This window comes from Phalacrocorax carbo, chromosome 7 (genome assembly GCF_963921805.1).
Source record: "Phalacrocorax carbo chromosome 7, bPhaCar2.1, whole genome shotgun sequence".
Classification (NCBI taxonomy): domain Eukaryota; kingdom Metazoa; phylum Chordata; class Aves; order Suliformes; family Phalacrocoracidae; genus Phalacrocorax; species Phalacrocorax carbo.
Genome location: NC_087519.1, coordinates 50,112,525 through 50,137,894, shown reverse-complemented (window position 1 = coordinate 50,137,894; position 25,370 = coordinate 50,112,525). Strand labels below are relative to the sequence as shown.

Sequence of the window (25,370 nt, the reverse complement as noted above, 5' to 3'; positions counted from 1 at the left end):
AAACAGCCTTCCAACACATTCCTGAGTTTGTATTTTAAGTGGTTTTGCCACATTGGCGGCCAAAACCCTATTTTCTGATCAAACTCACTAGTTCTAGTGAAAATTATAACATGCTAAATGTGACTCTGAACAGTTCTAATAATCCTTCAATGTGTCTCTTCAAACCTCTTGCTTTTGAGAGGGTGGAGAAGGGCTCTGCAAAAGGCTGGAGCACAGCGACGCCCTGGCCAGAGTGGTTTGTTGTGAGGGTGTTTCTGCAGCACTCCCATCCCTCATGACCCAGCAATATGGCCCGTATTTAATGTGACGCCTTTACGCTTGCCATTCTGTACTTCATACATACGTGTAAGCTTAACGTAATAATTAAAAGCAGCCTTCTCATGTGCCTGGTAGTGCAAGGCCAAGATCCACGATGGCTACCACAACATATATGACAAATAGAAAAAGGAAAAAAAGCAAACCAACAGCCAGGACTTACCCCCACAGCCTCTGCTCACACCAATCTTACTCTTTGCTGATGACATACAGCAAGGAATCCTACTGCATATCTTACAGGACATATAAATCATTTAAAACTGGATTTCTCGTTGAAAAAACACTCCAGCTGCGAAAACCAGAGAATTTTCATTAAGTCACTTTGTAAGTAATTTATAGCACGCTAAGACTTACAAAATAACAAAGAAATGACAGCCCCCTTTCTTGTTAATGAGAACGAGAACAACAAAGCAGAATCAGTGGGAACATGGAGCATTTCCACCCCAAATATGGCTCCACTTATCCAGGCGACGTGCGCTTGGTTAACTCCAGCGCTCCCACGCTGGAACGCTGCCACACCGTCTTCAAAGCAGGGGATAGAGATGAAACAACCCTTGAATTTCACAATACGTTCCCTTCATGTTTCTGGATGAACTAAGAAGGACTCGTAGGTGGAAAGAAAACACCAGTGTGAAGGACTGAAGCTTCTGCAAACTGTGGATTACTTTTGGTAAGAGGTCTGCGCGCGCACGAAGGCCATCCGAGCAGAGCTGGATCTCAGTTGCTGTGGACAAATATGGTGGTCTCGGGGCAGAACCATCACCTTGCTATGTTTGGGCAGCCTTTGCTCAGGTGAGCCGTGGTCTACGACTGATGCTAGTAGGTTGTGCTTTACTATATTAATTAGCCAAGAGTTGACCTCTGGGGAGCAGCGAGCCTAACTCTTTGATTTCTTACACCAAGAAATCACAGACCTTAAAATAATGAATTAGTTTAATTATAATGAGGCCCTTGGAGTCACTAGAGGGAGACATGAGCACATGCCTTAAGCCAAGATGTTACATCTGGACTGGAGAAAGCACCCAGTAGATGATGGCATGAAGCATTTTAAACATTAACTATAATATCTACACCACATGCAGCTTCTCAAGATGTTTTGCTGTCATCAGCTTACTAAAAGATAAAGATTTATTGGGCTGTTACTGAAAAGGAAGCTACATACTGCCAAATGGCATGGACAGTTAGATGACTAGTTGCTGACATCTTTATTCATATATAAAACAACACAACTGAGTTGTATTTTTTTTAACTACCATGTTTGAAGAAATCAACAAAGCAGGGCCTTATCATACAGAACTTTAAAGTAATTTTTGAATAATTTATGGACTTCATACAGGTTTTTGGTTTTTTTTTTTACTGTGTGCATACAGAATACTCTATTAACACCCTGTGAACTTTTAGTGCTGACTAAAATAAGAGATATGCAGTGCTGGCTACAGATTGGTTTAACAGTGTCTGAAGATGCGGAGGGGACCATACCATGGAGCAGTGCTTCCTGGTTCACGGTCGCAAGATCACTTTTATTCCCACGCCATAGATCTATTACGTGAACTTTTCAAGTACTGCAAATAGCTCTTCTAAAGGTTTAAGACATAGACCAAAGGCAGCTCTGCACAGGCTGAGGATATTAACCCACCATGTCTACTTTTTGATCAGCTCTTAACGGCAGCCATTGGGACTGAAAGGTTAGCGCAATAATGTCAACAATGTATTTGAATAGTTTAAATATTGCTTCTAATAAATTACTGAATAAGTTGCAATGATTATAGAGCTATCTTTATAACATGTTAAAAAGATGACAAAACAAATGAACTTAATTATTCTACTCCTTGTTGAAAACTGTATGAAAAATGAAGTAAATCACATATGACAAAGTCCTGCAGTACCACAGAGCTCAGTTTAAAATGTTTGCTCTAAAATCTAAAAATAAGTCCAAGCCTGTAAAGCTGTTCTCCCAGAAGTCAGCTAGCCATATCTGTCCACTTTTCCTCTGACAGCTTGATATACCGTCCCCCCTTTGTTACACATTTTGAATTCAATTTAGCATGCTACTTCCAATTAACCAGCACACACTTACTGCATTATTTGGCATTAAACAGGCACATGTGTTCCTTCAGCTCCTGCCAATGTGAGAAGACAATACCCCTAAGGTGAACTGGGCTATTTGTTCGGCAAGTATTAGGCTCTGGGAAGCGTCCAAGGCGGCTGATGGAAGCCCGCAGGTGTGCGGTTTCAAACACCTTCAAAGTTCTTCATGCCCAAGTCTTTCAGAAATGTTACACTTCATAACCATCCTCTTCCAGCAAGATTTATGCTGTGTTTTGAATATTTCTAATACTCTCGAGTCTGAGTGCCAGAAACCTCTATTTATCAGGCTCAGTCACTGGACAAGTTGCTCTGGTCAGGGATCATATATAAACCCATTTATGTATAGGCCATTATTTATTCTATACAAACTACTAAAAGCAGGTGTGATTTCAGCGTGCTTGCTCTGAATGTGAATTAGTTTAACAGAGAAAATTTTTGTCCAGAACATAAGCCCACTGCTTCAAGACTATCAATAAGGAGAAAACAAGAACCAATTTTAATGACACGTATATAAAAAGATCAGCATCCTTTCACTATGATACATGTACAACAGAAAGTACGGTACAGTTTTGAGATACATCCCATATATCCTTCGAAGAGGCGTTACAAATTCACAAAGCCATAACATTGCTATGCAAATGCTTATTAAAAGCAATAAAAAGAACAGAATAAACAATTTATGCTCTACAGGTCTGAGATTCGGTGTTTATGCTAGAAATCGCTTTACACAGTGTTAGAATTTAAAGCTTTGACCCCGCAATAGAATTACCGGGCACAGTTGCAGCTCATGCACGGAGCTGCTGCAGTCAGCCACAGGTCACTGTGGAGGAAAAGTCCTTCAAGAACTGGGGACTGAGGTTTCTGGCCTAACTATTAACAAAATTAACACAGGGATGGGAGGATGGGAGTTTCTTGGTCCAACAGTTCTCTCAAGGACCCTTCCTAAGCTTTTCTTTGCTCTGATAAGAAGCTAAGCTCTTAACAGAAATGTTATTTGTCATTGCTAGATCGGCAGTACGAAGCTATGATGGCTCCAAATGTGTCTTTGGCTTTTCTGGGAAGGACATAAAGGTATAATTTCCATGTTTGTCCCATTGGCAACTCCTGATACTACGAGGGTTACTACTTACACAAACAGAAATCTGCAGCCAATCAAAATAATATGGTTGGCAAGAAATCTGGGCAAACTTTAATAGCTACGGTTCTTCAACATAAAAAGGATAAAAGTAGAATAATAATTTTTGGCAGGGGAAGCAGGGAATTTTTAAAATTCTGATTGTTTTCCTATGAGGATAGTGTTATAAATACTGAAGTTTAACTTAAAACATGTTGTCCTGGTTTCCTGAATTCACATTGTGTAAGATTCTGCTGGACCCACTGAGTTACACTCAACTCATTTCCACTCAGACTGAAGTTACCTGGAATACACAACAAGGTAACAGTGGGATTTGGCACAGAAACTGCATGGTCGAAATAATGTAAACATCTTTCTGAAAGGAGTTATCTGTGCATACAAGGGTATTATAGTTGCATAAACAGAGCGCTCTTTTCAAGAAAGCATAATTAACTTCAGCCTTCTGGGAAATGGAGAACCAAGAAAGGCGTTTACCAAGTGGAAGATGGACATGAATTTAAAGGTAAAAACCATTTTCACTGAAGTTTTCACTTTCATTTTCAACAAGCTCCAGTGCTATGTGCAGGACAGTATCAGCCTGACAGTTTTGCACTGGAATCTGGTGAAGCAAATAAGCAGAGTCATATTATTTTAGTAGTAACTAAACTCATTTGCCACAAAATGAATCCTTGGAAAAGTAGCTTTTCCATTAAAAAGTACATGCTGTCTAATAAAGACTATTTTGTAGGCACAGAATTAGGTAAATTTGTGAATCTGCAGTAAGGAGCAGAATCAAAACATATTAAAGACATCACACGCAAGTAAACTTCCTTAATTAATAGCTAATGATGTAAGGTTTTGGCTCTTCTAGAAAATTACATTCTGTAAACATTTTCCCTGCCTTGTGAGAGAAGTAAAAACTTTCACAAATAGAGAACCAAGAAAATACACTCAAAACTACCCTGTCAAATGTAATATCTTAACATTTTTGAAATATTTAATTTTTATTTTTTTACCTTTATATGAAGGTACATTTTTTTGGAACAAAGTCATATTAAGCCCCAAATCAGAATGACCTGTTTAATGACACTGAAGTGAACTTCTTTCCCCCAGGCAATAACATAAAGAAGCTAAGAAGTATTTTGAAGGAGGAATGAATAAAAAAGACTATTGCGAATGGTTTTGTATAAATTGGCATTTTCCAATTTAAAAAAAAAATAATTGCTGAAATGTTTCCCAGGCAGATCTACTTCGGCCTCTAAATTATTGGCACAGGCTCAGTATCAGACACTTAAAATACGTGTTTCATCATGTACCTAAAATTGTGACATTCTTTAAAAATACATAATACAAAAATCTTTTATTTTCTTTATACTACATATTTACAATTCTATTATCAAGGTACTGTGGAAAATGTAAACAAGTATACACAGGTGTAAATAATATGGCTTGAGAAAGGTTTCCCCTTTGATTAGCTGCTCTAATCACGTATCAGTATACATAGATAAGAAAAAAACAGTACGTTTTATAAACTGCTGTCAAACAGCAAAATGTAAGTTCTTGGGTTTTATATATCAGCTGCTGAGTAACCATACCAGACATCGGGCACCCTTCCCCAAACTGAAATGTCCAACTTACTGGAACAGGGCCAGTGGAGGGGCCCGGAGGTAATCGGGGCTCATACAGTTGGGCCTGAGGGAGCAGGGTTTGCTCAGTCTTCAGAAGAGAAGACCAAGGGGAGGCATTAGTGCTGTCTTCAGCTACCCCCTGGAGGCTGCAGACAAGACAAAGCCAAGCACTTCTCAGAGGTGTGCACTGAAAGGATGAGGGGCAGTGGGCCACAGCTGAAACTTAGGAAATTTTGATCAGAAACTAAGGGTGGGGGGAAATTTGTGACATGGAATTTGGGCTGTGACAGGAGCTCAAAGAGGTTGTGGGATCTCTATCCTTCGAGGTACTTGGAACTCAACCTGATGAATCTCCATCAACCCTGTTTAACTGTAAAGTTGACCAGGCTTTGAAGAGAAGCCTGAACCTCCAGAGGTCTCTTACAACTTAACTTACTCTATGATTCTACGAAAACTCTTGAATAAAATGTGACACTTGCATTACTGTTGTAGTTTGGCTCTGCAGTAAATACGGAGTTAAGATGAAAAATATGTCAATTGTTTAACGTGGGTCGTTCTTCTCCAGCAGTTGCTAAGATTATATCTAATTGTCTCACACGAGATTTACCTTATCAGTTCCAGTTCAGTGAAATTGCCCCAGACTCACATAATTATAGGATCAGACCCAGGCCAGCACATCTCCAAAAGAACATTTAAAATGTCACAGCTGACAATAAAGCCCTGCCGAGACCATCACACATCTGACTGATTTTGGGACAACAACAACTTTGTCACATTTACATTGAGTAAACTTTCCAGCAACATTCATAGAGCTCTAAAGAAGAAATGACAAGGGATCATCAGCATGAGCCCCTGGGATTTTCTGGCTGAAAGCACAGTTGGTTAATTAATTCTGACACATTCATGAATATCTTTACTGTGTTTAGGATGACTTTCAGTACCTATGAAGTGATGAAAAACAGCAATAAGACTTCCATGAAGCTTGAAAAATACCTACCAAACCTGTATTGCTTCCGATAGATCACAGTTTGATTTAAATTAAATCAAATTAATTTGATTTTGAATTAAAGTTTGAATTAAAGTCCCAGATGAGCAAGCGTCGCTTGCTTTGTACCGGTCAGTTAATGACTGTGCATGTGTTTAAGACCTGAGGTGAGTCACCTACTCATTATCCAACCGCAACAACAGACGTCTTTAAAAGTCACAAGTTAACATCAATTATTGTCACTTCATCTCTTCTAAGACAAAAACTTCCCCTTGCAGAGCCGCAGTTTGTTATGGCGTGTGAATGGTAGCGTAAGCACAAGACCTGGAACTGCCTGTGCGACCGTGCCTACTGGGCCCGTGGTCCTGACGCCCTTTAGTAAGTGCACTTTTGATATAGAGAGACTCAAGAGGTTACTGCATAGATTTTGTCGCTCCTAACCTAAACAGAGGTAAAAAGAGGCACTCTGAAATCTTTTAGTCTGGTTAACTCTGAATATTACAATAGAGAACATTATTTCTTTATAATGACTTAGTCCTATATTAAAGAACAACCTGTCTAAACAGACGAAATAGCACCAAAATGTTTTTGTTCTATTAAGTGACCAACAGCAGCTGTGAATGGTATCAGGACTTCTTAAATCTGACTTAATCAAACTATTGTGCAGTAAAAGCACATTATAATCCTTTATATAAAGAACACAGAGATTATCTTTAAACATCTATCCTTGCTTACGACCTGTTTTCTCCATCCAAGATAAAATTCTTTTCTGCATTAGGAGGTACTGTTTGATGAGAACTGCTGCACAGTTTGACTTGGCAAATCGCTGAGAAACTCGTCTGTCAAGATGGGAGAACGCCTAAAGACAGAAGAGTCTGACAGATGACATCATGTGCTTTGGAAGATGGATTCAGATCTAAGCAAGATATAGACGGAGACCTTCTAATCAGCCAATCCACACTAGAAATGTGGTACATATTCTTAAATTAACAACTTATCAAGGACTGTGGTGGACTCTTCTTCAGTCACAAGTTTAAAATTAGACTAAATCCTTTTCTAGAACACACAATGTTATTCAAAGAGGAATAAATTTAGTGAATCCCACTAGTTTCTGTGCAACATGATTTTGCAGTGAGTCCACATAGGCTTCATAATCCGTGAAACACTCATTAAACTTCACTCTGGTTGTCAAGAAAGTTGCTTATACGTGGTGTGGCTCACTGCACATTGATACATCACATACTGCTTATCCTGATACTCCTTGGAGCTGGTCTTACTAAAAACATGTCCAAGCTTTCAAACAATGAATTATATATCAGAAAGAATGTCCAGAGCAGATTAATGGTGGGGTAAGAGGCTAGGAATAAATACATGAAACAGATTCAACTTTTTAAAACGATCCAGCTACTAAATGGCCTCTGTAGTCTTCCACAAGAAGTGTGAATACTTCAGTACAATTCAAGCTGAATTGAATAGCTGTTTTCATATCCAAATTCAAATACCGTCTGTGCATATAAAACAGTTCATTTATTAGTCCAAATGTTACTGTTGTAGAGCTCTTGGAAAAATATTCCCTCTTTCTTGAGTTTGTTCTTCATAAAAAGGAAGCTTTGGAGGGCCACCTAGAGAATTAAGTAGAAACACGGTTTCAGGTCTATATAACATAATACTGAAATATTATATAGATTATACAATTTACACTTAAATAATTCAATAAATGGTAGTCTTCAAAAGAAGGTAGAGGCCTGAGTTACACTGGCCTCCTCACAGAGGCAGAGAGCAGGTAAAACAATAAAACATCTCTCAAACAGAAGGTTCCCAAAGTGTTTCCTGAACTAAATGCAGAACTGTATGGTACCACCATCAAGCCAGTTGTATTCAGACTGCAAGTGGGAGGAAACTTTCACTCAGTACTATATTTCATTAAGAAGAAAAATTATCTAAATTAAAAAGCCCCCAAAACCCTTTTGTGAGAGTGCGATAAGTGCTGTAGCACACTCACAAATCAATCCAAATCTGTTTTCCAATGTTTTTCCTACGTACCAGGCTTTTCACATCTCACCATGCTCTTCAAAACCTGACACCTCTACAAAAAATAAGTGAATGTGATGGCATGCACAGCAAGTAAACCTCCTTATTCATCTTACAGAGGCTGTCCATATCAACTATTTCAGGGCAAGATTTCATACTGGCAGGCATAGAAGAATGTACTGCCCTCCGGCATGGCTGTACTGGAGGCAGCCTTGGCAATCCTTGAGCAGGCTGTGCAAGATCTCCACAGCCTGCTCTGAGGGGAAACCACTGCACTGAGTCAGTTCAGCTTGGCCAAGACCTCACAACCACCTGGAATGACTCCTGCATTTGCGCTGTCCCCTGGCATTTCCAACATCAGGCTCCTGGACCCTTAGGAGGGCAGCACACACCGACACAACCCTTCCAAGCAAAGCTGCTGCTATCAGGGGTTCTGAGTTTTTCACCAGAGGTGGAAATGCAGAACGGCTTCTGCCTCACACAGCCTGGCACAGAAACTGGGGTGGCTGCTGGTGAGCCCCATGTTTGCATGGTGGGTTGATACTCCTGTCCGAACAGCCCACTGGCCACCATCACGGTCAATGCATGATTTCTTCTACTAAGAAAGTCGCACATCTCCAGTGTGTGTTACCTTCTTTGCAGGTTGGCCCCATCCACGTGGCCGGGCACACACAGTTCCCGTTGTACGGATTGCACTGGGATTTGCTGGCACACTGGCACCGCAGGGCGCAGTCGGGGCCGTAGCGGTCCGACCTGCAATCTGGAAGGACAGAAGTGTTTGGGTGAATGCTCCCTAGCAGTCTCCCTGTTCTCTAGGATCAGGAAGCTGCTTAGACACCTACATCTGTTAACACTAAAGCACGACATTTTGGAAAGCCTTGCAGTCCTCAAGTTTCGTCTACCGCATGGCCCGCCCAAACCGTAGCCCAGCTGTCCTAAAGAAGTTCCCAGAATAGAACTCATTACTGGTGTAAAACTAGGGGTTGACAGCCCAACAGAAAAGATCTTGGGATTTGCTCAGGAAAGTTACTGTCAGCATCCTGGATCCACACTATCTCCTGCAGCTCTCCACTGCGCAGCTTGGCTATCAGCGTGCACCAGAAAAGAGCCTTCACTCAAAGAATGCGAAATTGAAAAATAATCCATTTTATATACACTCTTATGTCTTACACTGACTGCACAATCCTGCTGCCTCCTGGCACATTACTCACAAAACGTCTCACTCCCAAATACAAATACATTTCATACCTAGGCTGATAAATTCTCATTGCAATTTTTTTATGCAGTCAGAGTAAAGGCATGAAGGAAAAGTTAGCAGCAAGTCACAAGGCAGGGTGCTAAATACACCATAAACAATAGCCCTCTCTCCCTCACCACGCTAGCAAATACTGTAAATAATCAAGGCGCTGGCTTTCTCACACAGGCACCATTAGGTAAATAAAAGTGCTGCTGAGCCCTGCATCAGCTGCAGCCCCGACATGTGGGAGAACTCTCCCTGTGCGCTCAGAGCTTGGCCTTTTCAATTAGGAAATGTTATGAGAAAAGGTCTCCTCGAACACCTCTGGACCTGATTTTAATTTATGTAATACCACATTTTCATGTTAATAACAATGTGTATTTAAGACATCTGTTTGAAAGTCTGCAATGTTAATTTACTACAGAAAAAGAGCGCCCATAAAAGTCTGTTATATTCTCTCTCTTTTTTTTTTTTTTAATTAACATTTTGCCTGTTTAATGGGTGCTTTACCAGAGTTCAAATTAAAATCAGGCCTTTTATCTTTATGGCCGCTGCACAGTCACAGCTGCTCACAGTTATATCACAGATGAACTGAGCTTAATTGAAAATAAAAATGCAAATAAAACCTACCCCATAACAGCTTTTCATGGGTGGGGGCTACCCTAGCTGATTTAAGAAAAATAAAAATGACTCCTAGAGTTTGCAAGAAGCAAAACCTCGGTTCACATTTTTGGTACTGAGCTTCCCCCTTGCGTTCTGCTTCTGCCTAAAATTTCGCTGGAAAGGCCTCTGGATGCCCAGCGCCGTGCTGGCTGCGGGGGTGGCTGGTGTCCCCCGTCGGATCAGTGCCTGCAGACTGGGTGGCTTCAATTTCTGACCACAGGACATTGTGGAGAGGGAAGCAAATCATTTTCCATTTTCATTTTGCAGGTTGAGCTAGCACTTAAGCTCCCAGCAATTACTTTGCATTAATAACAGGCTGTTTAAAGCCGTTTCCTGCCCTATCCTAGAACAAAGAGGGAAATAATATTACCCCACTGTGATTCTGGGGCTCAGGAGGATTACGGTTCCAGGTGTGAATCTGCAATATCAGCACATGGACATTCACTCCTTTTATCTTGTTTGCCACAACGCTGGGATCACAAATCTCTTCTTACACTTGTTTAAACCTATGTAATTCCTTTTACTCCAGTGATTACCCTAAATTTATTCTGGCATAACTGCGATCAGAGTCTGGCTGAAGAATCCGGCCTGCCATTGCTGCCTCTCAACCTTGCCACCAGCTCATCTGGGTGCAGTGGTGGGATCGGTTTTCCCTACAGGAGAATTTTCTCACCTATTTTTATACCCCTGTTACAAAATAATTCTGTTCTCGTGGGTCAACCGTTTCCCAAGCACACACCCCAAGTGCCGGTGCTGCGAATGAGGGAATTTTATTTGGATTAAATGTTCCTGGACTACTGCTGAAGCCCAGAGGCAGGCATAGCTGCTGCAGCTCCTCTACCCTCATCCACAGGGATTCCGCCCTGCTTCCTGGGGAAGCACACCCAGAGCTGGACACACTTTTGCATTGGTCTGAAAAGGGTCACAAATGTCCGTGTGACAAAACACACATCAGATCCCTTCGTGCCCATTTGCACCCTCTGGAGTCTTCCCAACTACACCTGTAAAACTGTGGGCTTCTTGGGATATTCTTCACCAGCGCATATTCTCCAAAACTGAAGGCAAGTGACATTTACAGCTGACCCATAAGCAGTTTTCTTATCGGTATATCAATTTAAATATTGATTAAAACAAGAGGTACAGCCTGTTAATAAAGCTGTTGATAACCTGTAAGAGTCATTTGCTACAGACAATGTGTTCTTGAATACAGGCCAACGTCCTTTCACAGTTATGCTTAGACCAACAGGTCATGTAGGTTTAACTATACATAGTCCAGCCCTTAGAAAATATTACCCTTACCGATGTCACATTTGTCTCCGGTCTTCCCAGGTGGGCAAAGGCACTTCCCAGTCTCTGGATCACAAGGAGCTCCTCCGCAGTCGCACCGGTGCCGGCACCTCTCTCCAAACCAGCCCCTGTCGCAGCCTGACAGCAAGAGCACTTTTTAAAACACCCATTTGAATAGCAAGACATACATTAGGCCAGAGTTATTCCAGGATGTCTCAGAGAAAAGCTTATAAACTCTCCACTGAAGCTAGTGTAAATGCCAAGGTTAATGAAGAATCAACCATAGCTGAATAGGCATAATATTTATATGAACTCTCTTTATGTTGGGTTTGTCTAATCTAACCTATCAAAGGTATCCATAAAATCTGTCCCAGAAATGTAACTGGCACTTATTTTCATTTTGAATTAGAACTCTCTAGAAGACCATGCCCTAACGCTGAACAGGTCTGACATGCACGTATTTAATAATCTTATTTGGAGTTTTAGAAGCAAATTTAAAATCAGTAAAACCCCCTTATATTTAATAGATGACATGTGGAACTCATTGCTGCAAGACATCATGGAGACCAGGACTTTCACGTATTAATTGGAACCAGATTAGTCAATTTATAAGGAAATTAGAACACCCAGCTATATAGCAGGTAACAATCCCAAATCCAGTGTTTCAGGATATTCATAAAGCTCAAAATATGGAAGAAGTAGGTCTCAACAAACAAACATTTGAGTAATGACATGGGGATTTTTGAGTTTTATTTTGGTTTTTAATTTGTTTGTTTTCTTCTTTTAGGTCAGAGGGGTACAAGACAAGTACCTTTCTCACAGTAGACACCTTGATAACCCAAAGGACAAATACACTGTCCTGTCACCGCATCGCAGCTCGCTCCATTTTTACAGGCACATACATGAAGGCAGCTTAGCCCATAAAATCCAAGGGGACATCCTGAAAAATGAAAGCATCAAATGAGGAAAGTTGATGACAAAAGCCATACATCCCTTCAAAACCCTCTGTATTCTCAGCTACGTTCCCCGGGAGCCAACAGAAATGATAGTTACCATTAACTCTAACAATGCCATCTGCTTTTAAACTTGTCCCACCCCAAGTTGATCAGGTCTGGAAGCAGCCGGGTGATCTTGGACATCCCAAAAATTTTAACTGAGCTGGTGAGGTGTTTATGTGGCTGCTCTGAAGACCCACATCCCATTCCTGTTGGAAAACAGAGCACCTGGGCTATCCAGGGTGCCTCTACTTACTGTGCTCACAGGAGTGGCCGTAGTAACCCTCGGGGCATCGGCAGCAGCCTGTGAACCTGTCGCAGGTGCCATTGTGCTGGCACGAGCAGTCCAAGCCACAGCCAGACCCGTACTTCCCTGGGAGACATTCTGCTGGCAGGACACGGATAGAAAAACAGACAAACAAACAAACAAAATAATCACCGACCTCACCCAGAAAAGCTCTTACGTGATAGTTTGTATAGCTGAGATATGATGCCCATACAATAGCTTGCAGACCCGAGGAGAACATTTGTTACGAAGACACAGCATTTCTGCACAACTAGGATGCATTTACATACTTCGATGAGAAATCTTTTATACTACACAGACATTTGAACGGCAGTTTCCTTGTACTTTTTTATAGTCTATGTTTTTAAGTTTGCCTCTACATGTAGTCAATGTGGAACCTGCACCATGTGCTGTAAAGCCACATAGTAAATGGTATAAATGGTATCTTCTATTTTCTTTTATTTCTATATCGACAGCAATATTTTCTTTTAGGCTCTTAGAAAGTGTGAAAAAAACCACATAGCTTTTCCTCCTCTGTGTTATCATTGGACTTCACACTACTCCAATTCCTAATAAAACTGGGAGGATATTTTTTTCACACATAGCAACAGACTTTCCACATATAATGAGATATCTGCTTTTACAGAACTAAACGTGTCTCAAATTACTGAAAGCCAAGTCATGCAAAAGTGACTGTACCAATATCATTAACCTAGGCATCATTTCTGCATAAGTTAACTTCCCACTGCTGTGATAATTTGAATCTCGGCAGATCAACTCAAATGAGCGTGGCCGTCCAAATAATCAGACTCATAACTCTGCAAATGTCAGACAAGATCTTTCAAGAACATCATATCTAATCACCAGAAAAAGGATGCCTGATTAGATGTCTTTGATTTCTGCAAAGTGTCAAAACACACTCAAAACCACACTGCTGTGGAAATAAGACTCAAAGTTCCAATAACTTGGCTATCTCTGTGAAAAGATAAACAGCAAAGCTTTCTAGTGATATACACAGCTCTTTATGTGCTGTGTGCATGTCTACCCCTGCGCTTGACACCAGAAATGTTTTATCTAAGCACATCTATACGATACACCCCCCACCCCATGACCCTACTGAGGCTTTGCAACACAAATGCAGCCTTCGGGTGGTCATAGAGATTTCAAGGAACAGGCAAGTAGAGACACACACAGTGGCTTATGCGATGTGAAGTCAGCCAGTTACTGGTAAACGGCACTTTTTTAGGGGTGGGGGTTTTTTTAGCGCCTGCCCACAGTGGTATTTACATTGTGAGTGGCTCCATGTAGGTGGCATCTTGCCTTTCCTCCCTGCACCTTCTCTGCACACACGCATGCATGAAGCAGGTCTGCGAGTCTTCTCAGGTGCAAAGTGAAACAACTGCATTGAGGAATTCTGCTAAAAAGTGTAATTTCTATATGACACTTTTACATAGGAACACTCCCCTACAACGACCAGTTCTTGGTAAAGCTATGTAGGGAGTTTGAGCTGGATATTCTACACACGTCAGGGACAAAAAGGCTTTAAATGAGGGCCCAGGAGTGTGTTGGGAAGATTGCACCATAGCAGTCACGATGTAATGATGACATTTGAATGTCTTGAATGTAAACTCAGAACTAACTATTTATTTGGCATCATACCAGTAAACTCATGGTTTCCTGAACATTTAAGTCCCTAACTACGTAGATACCTTTTATATGGAGAAAGAAATGGGAATACAGAAACACAGAATGACTCTGGGGAGATGGACAGAAAGATGTGGAAAAACTCTCCTCTGGGCTGGCAGGAAGGTTTCGGGAGTGAAAACTGAGCTTAGTGTGCTTTGTCTTGTGTAAGGGAGGGCTGCTGTGGAGAGGCGTAAGGATGAAATAGCAAGAGAATCCTCATTGCTTTGGACAGATATTGTCAGAACTGCACTAGCAGGGAAGTCAGTACGTGGGAAGTTCAACTGCAGTCCAGCGTCAAAGGGAAGAGAGTAACATGACAGAACACAACAAGAGAGGAGGGGGACGTGGACTTCTGCTGACCTCGGAGAAGAACATGAAAGAAGATACAAAACAATGTTCCCATGAACAAACGAACACAAAAGTTGGACAGGAGAAGAAGTAAGAGTCCAGGCAAAGGAACTGCTGAGCAGAATTTACAAGGAAACCACCTCTGAAGAAAGATCTAGAGCTCTAATTGGGGGCAGTTCTGTGTGAGAAGCAAAACCTGTCCCCTTCTGTGGGTCTGCAGACACTGCAAACCGTGCTCGAATGTACACGTTCGCTATCATCAAAGCAGAAAATTACCTTTCTCACATGACCTTCCTGTCCAGCCAAGCCCGCAAGTGCAGTTGCCATCCATGTGGTCACAGATTCCACCGTTCTGACAGGTACATGTCAGGTGGCAGTTGGGGCCATATTGTCCCTGGGGACACACTACAGAGAATTAACAAAGTTTGAAAAAAAAAAAAAATTAGCATCCCAAGAAAGGATCAAGGTGACAGGGAATAAATACAAATACATGCTCTCCACAGAGTATCCCAAGTGCCTGGTGTCTCCCAAGGGCTATGGGATGCTGTATCCTATGCTTATGAAACACTGGAACAGGTTGCCCGGAGAAGCTGTAGATGCCCCATCCCTGGAAACACCCAAGGCCAGGCTGGACGGGGCTCTGAGCAACCTGATCTAGTTAAAGATGTCCCTGCTCACTGCAGGGGGGTTGGACTAGATGACCTTTAAAGGTCCCTCCCAACCCAAACCATTCTATGATTCTTATTAGCAGTTTCATACAAACACACTCTGCCTCGCCGTATCTCCTTGCTTGGCTTCACCCCACATTTGTTCTTCTTGCTCTTTTCCCTTTGTCCCACCCCTCAAATGCCTTCTCTTCAGCAAATCCTCTCCTTTCACTTTTTTAGTTCAAGTAATTTACTTCTGAATTTAGCGCCACCCACCCACAGAGCCCTCACACTGCCCACGCTGTGTGGCACAAACTACCCTTTTTCCCATCTTTATGTTCCGTGTCAACTGCAGTCTCTGAAAACAGTGACTTTAGCTTTATGGAGAAACTAGTGCAACGGTGCCACGTGTGGTGGTGCAAAGCAGTGAGATGTGGGCAGGAGACGGGGGTAGGATAAAGGCCGGGTGATGGAGCGGAGAGGGACAAGGGCAGAATACAGCAAACTACAATGTTATCAAGCAAAGGCATGGGGAAACACAGCCATAAACAACGTCTGTCACTGAGTGTTATTTGCTGGGTTTTTTTAAAGTATGTTCCCAACTGACAAGATGACCTTGGGTCACGCTTTGTTACCTTCCTGACAGCTGGGTCCCATTTGGCCGGGAGGACAGGTACACTTGCCAGTCTGTGGGTCACACCGACCTTTACCACATGCACAGAGCAGGGAGCAGTCCTTCCCATATCGGTTTTCAGGGCAAGCTGAAGGAAACACAGTCTTTTGTTAAACACCTGGGGTATCCAATGCCAGTTTTCATTTTAATGTAGGCAGGAGCCTGAAGGTAGAGTTGGCTTCATTTTTATCCCAGGTAACGTGCTTCAAAGAGACAACTATGAAAACACAACCCATCCAAAGACATGACTGCTTCTTCCTCTGAAACTTTACTTGAGGTTATAAATACAATCCATGGTTTCACGGGGAAAGTTCAGTAGGTTTCCTACCAAAAAGGTGAGTGTACAACTGAAATATCAGCTCTCATCCTTCCAGCTAAAGACGTCTTTCCTTATTTGATATTGATGCTCTCCTGTGCTGGAGAGCAAAGCTATAGGCTACTAAACATTAAAGCGTTGCCTCTTTGTGAATACGCTGAAGCGGACTTCAGAGAGATCACAGCTTTGGAAATAACAGAAATTCAGCCACACAATTTAGCTCAGAAACAGAGAAGTAAGAGTAGGGTTGCCATGGAGCCTTTACCAGTTTTGCCATGACAAAACTTGATCTTTTTCCCATTTACTGAAACTAACGGCACCACAGTGTGAAGCAAAATATTGAGATAATTTTTCAACCTAGAAATTTTGGACAGGAAGAAGGAACTTGAGCAATTCATGCTGAGCTGGCTCTACAAATAAATTTGGGCAAGCAGGTTGTAATCCTGGGATGAGTGTCCTTGCTTCTATGCACGCAGAAGAGAGGGAAAATATTTTGCAAGAGATTTTTTTACAAAGCTGGAATCCTGATTTACAATTCAAGGAGGAGGTAGCTGGGATGTGTCTGTTTTTCTACTGACAAGCTCTTAATGCAGATTATTCTCTCTGCTGTTTTTTTGAAAGAAGCAGAACATGAATGTTGGCTTACTTTTACTACAGTCGGCTCCAATGAAACCAGGCGTGCAATCGCAAGTTCCCGACACAGGGTCGCAATGGCCTCCATTCATGCACTGACAGGGTTTTTGGCAGTTCGAACCATAAGTACCTTTTGGACACCCTGTTTTAAAAGAACAAAACAGCAGTTAGGCTATGTTGCTACTGGACCCATTGCATTTCATGTCACAAGCACTTTGCTGCTTTCAACCAAAATTAGATTTTTGTTTTATAACTCTGTTCACTTCTAGAGGGCCAGGAGAAGGCACTGACAAGCAGATGGTTGCCTTGGGCAATGCACTCGTTGGGGCAGTGCTGACTTGCAGTATCAAACCCCTGGAGAGGCGGACTGACTGTTGCTGCCGAGCCTGCTCCTCCCATTCCTCATACGTGACAGGAGCAAGAAAAGCAAGCCCAGTTCTTCAGAGGTTTTCCTCTTGGATTTCTATTCCAAATCAACCTGATGTTGTGTGGTACAAACCACCCTTTTCCCCATCTTTATATTCTGTTTGGACTGCAGGCTCTGAAAAGAGTGTCTTTAGCTTTGTGGAGAAACCAGCGCAATGGTGCCAAGTGTGGTGGAGCAATGGAGCGTCCCTCCCACGGCAGAGACCGAGAGATGGGGCCTTGGTCCCTCTTCGTTTGGGCAGAAACAGCCTGGTTTGACTGTGATGGTGAGAAGCCGTGAGCTGTCTCTGGCCCTTTTAGTGGTCATTTTAACTGACCAGTCACAGATAGTGGGGCAGGTCTCATGTTTTAAAGGCATTTAAGTTGAAAAAAAGTTTATTTCCTTTATAATCTACTCTTCCGCTTCAAAGTGGAGTTTGCGTTGCTCTGGCATATCTAGTGCGCTGTGGATGGAAGACATGACAACAACACGAAATTTCAGGAGACACCTTCTCAGAAGATAGACACAGCAGAGAAATGCTTTAAATGCAAAGCCAGAAAATTCTCTGAGAAAGAAAAAAAGCAGCTGTATTTTGTAATAACCAGAAGAAACAGTAGACCTGGATGAGTTGCTGTGTTACATGGCAACGAGCTGTCCATGAAGAGATTTTCCAGGTGGTAGCGAGTATTTCTGGTTTCTTTTTGGACAGCTAATGTTGAAGGAGCATTGAATACAAGATCAGGAAGACGTGAATGCATCTGCCACATGGTTTCAAGATACTCTTTAGAGTGTTGGAGGCTGGAACTGAGGAAAATAGCTGGGCAGAGCTGCTAGGCACGTGCCTCCCTCTGTCAGGGTTTCCTCCAGCGTGCCACCACTGCACTCTGGAGATGCAGGTTATTCTCCCAGCTTTCCAGTGTACTGGAAGAGGGACAAGCTGGTGCTTTTAGAGCAACATGATCATCACTCAACAGTTACACCAGTGCTACTGCCTCTACGTGTCATTTCTTCCTTCCTTCTCTTCCCCCAGCAAATAGAAAGCCTATGGCTACTTTGGAAATCTGGTTGAATATATATTTGCACACGTCTCCAAGCAACAGATCTCCTGCAATCTGTGCATAAAGAACTTTATATATTTTCTCTCTTTTCTGAAGGCATGAAAGCATGGAATGGCTGGATAAATCTCTGGATTTTTTTTAACTATTCAATAGAGAGGGAGAGCTTATGATGAAGCTTTAAAGGGATGCCTTTTAAAATAGAACTGAAAACTGGCTTCTGCTCAAATCAGGATAGCAAATCATCAGGACTAAACAGATACACACTTTTATAACACGCAGATACTCTCCCCAGCCCTTCTCAACCATGGCTTCTTCTCAATGAATACTTCGTCATCAGTGCTTCCATCTGTCAGTACAGAAAATCTGTTTCACGTGCAAACCCCAGCATCAAGGAGTGAGCCCTGCAACATCTCTTTCATTTCCACCAAGACGTGACGTTAAGGACACACCTGGATTCAATGATTTAATTGGATTCTAAGCGAGTTTCTCTTTTTCTCCTCCATTTCCTTTTGGTCGTTATTTGGCTTTTCTCTTTTTTAATTCTCTTTTCCATGCTCCCAAACACGCTGCTTCTCTCTGGCAAAGCTTTCAGAGTCGTTCCTCTGCTCAAGACTAGCAAGAGCTGTTCCATTACTAAAAGGGATGCAGTAATTCCCCCCTTACCAGTTTCTTTACCCTTGCAGCATTTTATTTATTTCAGTTCAACAGAGAGCAGCACAAGCAGGGCAAACACATCAGCTGCAACATTCATATGATTATTAACAAGGCCATCTCATCTGTTACTGCTTTCCAGGAGAGCTTCTACGCAGATAGCTAGGGCAATTTACACGGTGTCCTGACATATAAGTAGGCTCTGCCTTTATAAAGAGGGTTAGCCTCTAACCACCAGTTATCTCGTAAAGACGTTTTCTAATTTAACAGTTTCCTGTGCATCTGACTTACGTTTTTTTCTGAGAACGGCAGGAACGGCAGCCAGGTTTCTAAGTAATTTCCTGATTTTTTCCTTCTGGTTTGGGTGGGTTTGCCATGACCAAGAGCTCCTAAATCTTTTCATACCAACTGCGTACACTAGGGCTTTTCTTACCAATGTTATTAACTGCATTGTCAAAAAATGGCTTCTGAAGCATCCTGTTACCTACAGCTCGAGGGTGAAGCTGGTGAAGTCTTTCTGGCTCAGGGTTCACCCAGCTCAGTAAATGTCACAGAGGGTTTTTTTCTTCCATTGCAACACCTCTTACTGCTTTTTATTCATAAGTTCACTCAAGTAGATCTGCCCGTCCACCGAGTTATGGACAATTGATGGGAACCTTATTGCTAGTTTGTCTGCCTCCTCTGGATCCTGCCAAGAGACTGTTTCAGCTCTTCACTCCAAAATCTGAGAACATGAAAGCCTCGTTGCTCTTGGCTCCTGGAAATTCGACTTCCCAGCCAACTACACCTTTTATAGATACTTTCTTGAACCTTTTTTCACAGTACTATAAATATAGCAATAGTTGCCAGAAACCGTTTCCAGCAGCATCCAACCACATGTTGACTGGACTGAAGCCCATTTCACGTCTCTGGGAGCAGCTCCCTATGCTGTTTTTAATATTATATCGAAAGCTTCTTCATCCTGGAACAGCCCCAGTTCTCCCTGTAGCGAGGACAGTGGCAACATGGGAGTATTCCCACCAAAGTCACACTAGCTATTCTTGGTTATCAGTCAGTCACTTTAGAATCAGGCCCACAATCTCCCACTCCACTGAGCTAAACCTAAAAATAACACATACTTGAACTGTTTTCCTTCCATTTTTGTGTCTGTCTATGCAATGGTCAGACTGGCATTGGGGAGAACAGGAAAAATAACCCCACATAGATGCAAGACAAATTTTCTCTCTGTGAACCTCCACCATTCCATTGTAAACGTTTAACAAAACTGTATTTATTAAGTGAGAATTTGCTGTGCAACATACTGCATATTTTTGGAATCTAAGAGAACACAGCACCATAAATGAGGTTTAATCCTAGCTACACAAGAGCGCACGGCAAAATCCCCTCTGAATGCAACAAAACAGAGTTTTCATTTTGTAAGTTATTTCTTTTATATCAGAACTTCAGTGTAATTATTAATGTTTTAAATTTTAAAATTCTGAAGTAAAATCTTAAGGATCTAAGCAAGCTCGAGGACATTTACTATAATAAATAGAGATTTAGTACTATACGCACAGGTAATGACTCCTGAAAGATCGCTACATGAAAGTAATAGGCTAACCATGATTAAGTCCTTTAAACCGATACTGTTAAATACTTAATCTCCACTACTGCTCTACTATACTATTTATTATAATCTAATGTATAATGGATCCAGATGGCTCTAGCCTAGATGTTGAAGGCTGGATTTCGATCTCACTCGCAGCAAGGACTGATGTACAATGGAGGACAGAATCAATCCTTACATTTACATTTATATTTTAAAGAATAACTTGTGATGACATGACGGTAATACACATGCCCATCTCTAAAATGAGCCTCTTTCTTATTTCTACTTGACAAATAAAGCACAGTTTAACTCTTACTAGAGCCGCACATATTGCAGCTGGCTTTTGTATCCAAAGTGTCACCCAAAAAAGCAAGCAAACCCAACAGAGCCATGCTGGATTCCTAGGAAAGGAAATCAGTGTTTGCCAAAGAGAAAGCTTTTTACTTTTTCTTAAATGAGACTATTACAAGGTATGGAGTAAAAACAAAATTAAAGTTGTAAATAAAAAGGTAATTAACTGGTCCGTTTTGGGATACTTTGGTATATGTTTCTTATCAGTTGCCACATTCCACCAGAAACAACTTTACAGATGTTCTAAAATACCGGCACGAGGCTTGTGGAGCTGGGAATATTTTTTACGATGGACCGTTCGGCCAATTGGCGTTTTGTCCTCTACACTAGTCACCATTTTTCAATCCCGAGTAACAATGCTTAATTTGATTGTTCCTCGGAAGGCCCTACAACTTAAGTGACTTTATGAATCACTTAGATCTATTGCCAATTGCAGCTTGTTTTTTTCCAATAACCATTTGTCCTTACTCGAGCGCACAGATATTTCGGGAAGTATTTTGGCCTAGGTAATTGGAAATGAAAGAGCTACACAATATCCAGGTGTAGCTGAAGACGAGAGGTGTAAATGTAGAGAATGATATTGATACTCTTCAGCATAGCATGAAATTGGAATTAATTTAGCTAGTAAATTAGTCGGTTATTTTTTTTAAATTAAGTTAAATTTAAAAAAAAATTAATCACTTGCAATAATACAGGTACTTTTGTTATTGTAAATTAACCCAACCTATGCTTACTTCATCTCAGTCAATGCTGAATGTCCTGACACAGATGAACTCAAAGTGCCAGCTCATGCTTCTGCATAAATCGGTCCTCGCTCAGAAAGCGGGCAGCCCTCAGAGATACTCACGGAGGCTGCAGCGGGTCCCGTAGTAGCCCGGGCGGCAAGCACAGTCGCCAGTCACCGGGTGACACTCCTCATTCTCGGCAGAGCACTGACATACTCGGTTACAGTTCTTACCATACGTGCCGGGCGGACAAGCTTGGGGAAGAGGAAATGCAAACCAATAAATTAAATTTGTCTTGGTAAATATAGCGCTCAAACAAAGAGCAAGCTCAAATTTATTTAATAACATCCCTGCCTACAGAATGACGCTCTCCTCCGGGACTTTGGATTTATTACATTTACTTGAGGGTTACTTCACTGCTTGATTTTGTTTCGTTCAGTCAATTTGTGCCCAACTGTCAAGGGCCAGATACAATTTTCTTGTCACTAGAGAAAATCATAGGGAAATGTCAGGTAAAATTGACTAAAATAACAGTATAATTCACAAGGGACCTGGCGTGTGAATAAAGACATTCTACCTTTTGCAGGGAGTTTAAACTTTCAAAGCTGCTGTAGCACCAACACCTTTACAGGTTTCATTTTGCCTGTTGACGGCCACATCGCCTACAGGGTTTGGACTTTCCATGTCTAATTCTCACACCCCACTACCATTAAGTTGACCTGGTTGTGGGTCAGGATTTAGAGTCCTCTAGAGGAGGAGGTGGGACACCAATGCCAATTCTTTTAATTCTTTTTATCAGTGTTTTTCTTTTTGCTAAAGCAACGCTCAGGCAAAACATTGTAAGGAAGAACAAAGACAAAACTCTGCAGCCGGGGTCACAGAACGAGCCTGCTTTCAAAGACAGCTCCAGACAGACAAATTCAACATCAAAGGAAAACCAGATAATGACATTTCCATGAGCTCTGACAGCAGGAATAGATGGTCTCTCACAGGGACAAGGCCAACAGAAAGCTGAGCTGCTGCTTTACCCACGGCACAGCGATGGCCACGGGCAGCAGCCGGGCTCTGCTGGCACCTCCTCCGTCTATTTTGATCCAAGTTCAGTCCCTGACTGCTCCCTGCCAGCCTGAGTGCTGCAGACCTAGAGAGGGCAAACCTCACCAGCCCACATCGCGCCAGGCGCAGAGGTCAGAACCTTCCAAACCATTTGGGTGAGCGACACACAGCCCTTGTCCATCTTCACGGCCGTGAGGTTGTTGCTGCCTCCCTCATTCAGGCATTGATTATATCATCAGGTTTTTATTTAAGAAATTAATTTCTGAATTCATTTACAAGGAAAGTATCTGCATTCTTAAAACAAACTCACTTTTCTCACATCCGTAGCCGGTGAATCCCGGAGGACAGCCGCACTCGCCCGTCAGGTGATGGCAGGGGGCACCCGCAGGACACCGGCACCGCTGGGCACAGCCCGCGCCGTAGCGGCCAGGCAAGCAAGCTGCAACGGTGCAACTGATTCTTATTACGGGGCCAGGCAGGACAGTGCAAAGCTACCCCCCTCTGACGGATCCCCGTGAACGCTTCCAGACCGACCCCACGGGGCAACACGGGAGTGAAGGAATCCTGTAACCGGCTCTGGATCCAGGAGGAAGGTACACACCAGCCTGAACTTTCCTCTGTAAACGCCCAGCAGACACTCACGTTTGTCACAGTGCCTCCCTCGCCATCCCTTTTCGCAGTGACACGCTCCAGTCTGATGGTGGCAGGACAAGCCATGGACGCAGTCACATCGCTCCTCGCACCGCTTGCCAAAAAATCCCGGGGCGCAGGCTGCGAGGAGAAGCAGAGAGAGCAACAGTTCTTCCTGCCTCACGGGAAGCATCCATCATTGGCAAAGCAGCCGATATTGTTCTTCTTGCACATGGCGAGGTATATTTAGAGGACTGCGTGCCCAGAAAACATCATTGCACGAGAAGATATTAAAAATATTAAAAGCATTTAGTGTTGGATATTAATGAGCCTGCACGTGAAAGCTTGCAAAGACTTAGTCATAGTCTAGAGCACAAATCCAGATGGGGTCTATGGAGAGGGTGATGCCATTCACTTTCACACAACTATGCACAGACAGAGGGACAGTTGTTTGAAGAGTGAAAATACACCACGACCACGTACTGCTTTCCACCTCACAGGTCTCTGCAAAGTGGTCAAAGAGAAAGCGAGGCCTGAAGAAAAGGACGGTGGGTACTGTGAAAGCTTTACAGGTCACACTGGTGGCTGAGGCTTTGAGAGGTCTCAACACCTCAGGAGACATCCGAAAATGGCTTGTGGTTTGCAAAAGTCACAGCGTGTCAGTGGCTGAGCTGAAGGCACTTTTCAAGCCATCCGATACCTACTGCTTACGAGATCTCTGTTTCAGGGATTTACATGGACCTAAACACGCCAGACAGCTATGTCAAATCTGGGCAATCTGGACCGCATGCAAGACAGGTACAATCTGAGCCTTTACAGTCCAATTTGCTGGGCTCCCCTAAATCACAAGCAGAGGTGCAGCAGCATGTGGCTGATCCGGCAAACTCTCCTTATAACTCACTCCATTTTGTATGTTCTTCCTTGTATCTGTAAGTTAGAGAAATACCTTCACTTCTTAGCAGGCAGGGAACAGAAGTAGGAGATAAAATGATTTGGACAAGGGTATGTATTTGTGGTTGCACAGAGACCAGCCCTGGGGCTCCTGAGACACACGGTGAACGCTCACATTGGCATAACTTCTTATTGGCCTACAGAATACTAGAAAATGAAGATACAAAATAGAGATGGACTTCTTATTGTGGAGGAAAAAATGGCTGATCGCAGAAGAGAGTGTTAAAATAAATCATCTGCAGAAGGCACTGCCCTTACCAACATCGCAGCGGTCCCCAGTCCAGCCGGCGTGGCAGATGCATTTCCCCGAGTGCTGGTCACAAACCCCGTGGTGGCAGCTACAGTTCTGCTCACAGCCCTCTCGGTACCTCCCGTCCCTGCACTCTGAAATGAGACAGGGGGCTGTTCTGAAGGGGCTCCAGGGAAAACAAATGTACATCTCTGAAATACAGTGAGACACCTAAGCTGGTCCTAAAAACCTTAACTGAGGGAGATTTTGAAGCCTCCCTTGGAAAATTTCTCCAGAAATATATAATTTTCCACTTGGCGGATTTATTTCTTTTATTATTTTTTTCTCCTCAGACTGAGTTCATTTCCTATCCTCCCTGTCACCAAGGGACAGAGAAGGGCTTACTCCTCTCCTTTCTCCAGCAAGTTTCTAGCGCCATGGTACATTCAAGCACCAATACCATATCTCCCCCTCAGCCTTCTCACCTCTGGCTAAACAACCCCAACTTTTTCAACCTTTCCACACAGCTCTCCAGCCCTCTGCCCCTTCTCTCTCTCTTTTCTGGGCTGTCTTAAACCAGACCTCACCAGAACTGAATTTCCTCGCAGAGTGCCTGAAACGAAGCACTGGCACGATGGAGGATGGGATGAGGCTCACCCAGCTCACACGCTATCCCCGTCCAACCCTGGGGACACCGGCACTCGCCCGTCACACGGTCGCACATCGCCTGGCCGTGGCAGACGCAGCGCTGTAGACAGTTCACACCATACCATCCAGGAGGACAGGCTGCAAA

The 25,370-nt window shown here is 42.8% G+C and overlaps 1 protein-coding gene across 2 annotated transcripts in view; it reads right to left on the bottom strand.

The window, feature by feature from the left end:
* Window positions 1-2,876: 2,876 nt before the first annotated feature.
* LOC104051222 (multiple epidermal growth factor-like domains protein 6) overlaps window positions 2,877-25,370 on the bottom strand; it is a 206,295-nt gene continuing 183,801 nt past the window's right edge. The window contains exons 25-38 of one of the 2 annotated variants that reach the window (XM_064457944.1): window positions 25,235-25,363; window positions 24,607-24,732; window positions 23,410-23,538; window positions 23,078-23,206; window positions 21,834-21,965; window positions 16,946-17,074; window positions 15,946-16,071; window positions 14,940-15,068; window positions 12,600-12,728; window positions 12,160-12,288; window positions 11,361-11,486; window positions 8,793-8,921; window positions 8,174-8,216; window positions 7,665-7,752 (exon numbers count right to left, since the gene is read on the bottom strand). In XM_064457944.1, coding sequence (XP_064314014.1) covers window positions 8,182-8,216; window positions 8,793-8,921; window positions 11,361-11,486; window positions 12,160-12,288; window positions 12,600-12,728; window positions 14,940-15,068; window positions 15,946-16,071; window positions 16,946-17,074; window positions 21,834-21,965; window positions 23,078-23,206; window positions 23,410-23,538; window positions 24,607-24,732; window positions 25,235-25,363 — 1,577 coding nt within the window. In that variant the 3' untranslated portion in view covers window positions 7,665-7,752; window positions 8,174-8,181. Of the gene's footprint in view, window positions 7,753-8,173; window positions 8,217-8,792; window positions 8,922-11,360; window positions 11,487-12,159; window positions 12,289-12,599; window positions 12,729-14,939; window positions 15,069-15,945; window positions 16,072-16,945; window positions 17,075-21,833; window positions 21,966-23,077; window positions 23,207-23,409; window positions 23,539-24,606; window positions 24,733-25,234; window positions 25,364-25,370 lie in introns of both variants that reach the window. The other variant, XM_064457943.1, reaches the window with a different exon arrangement.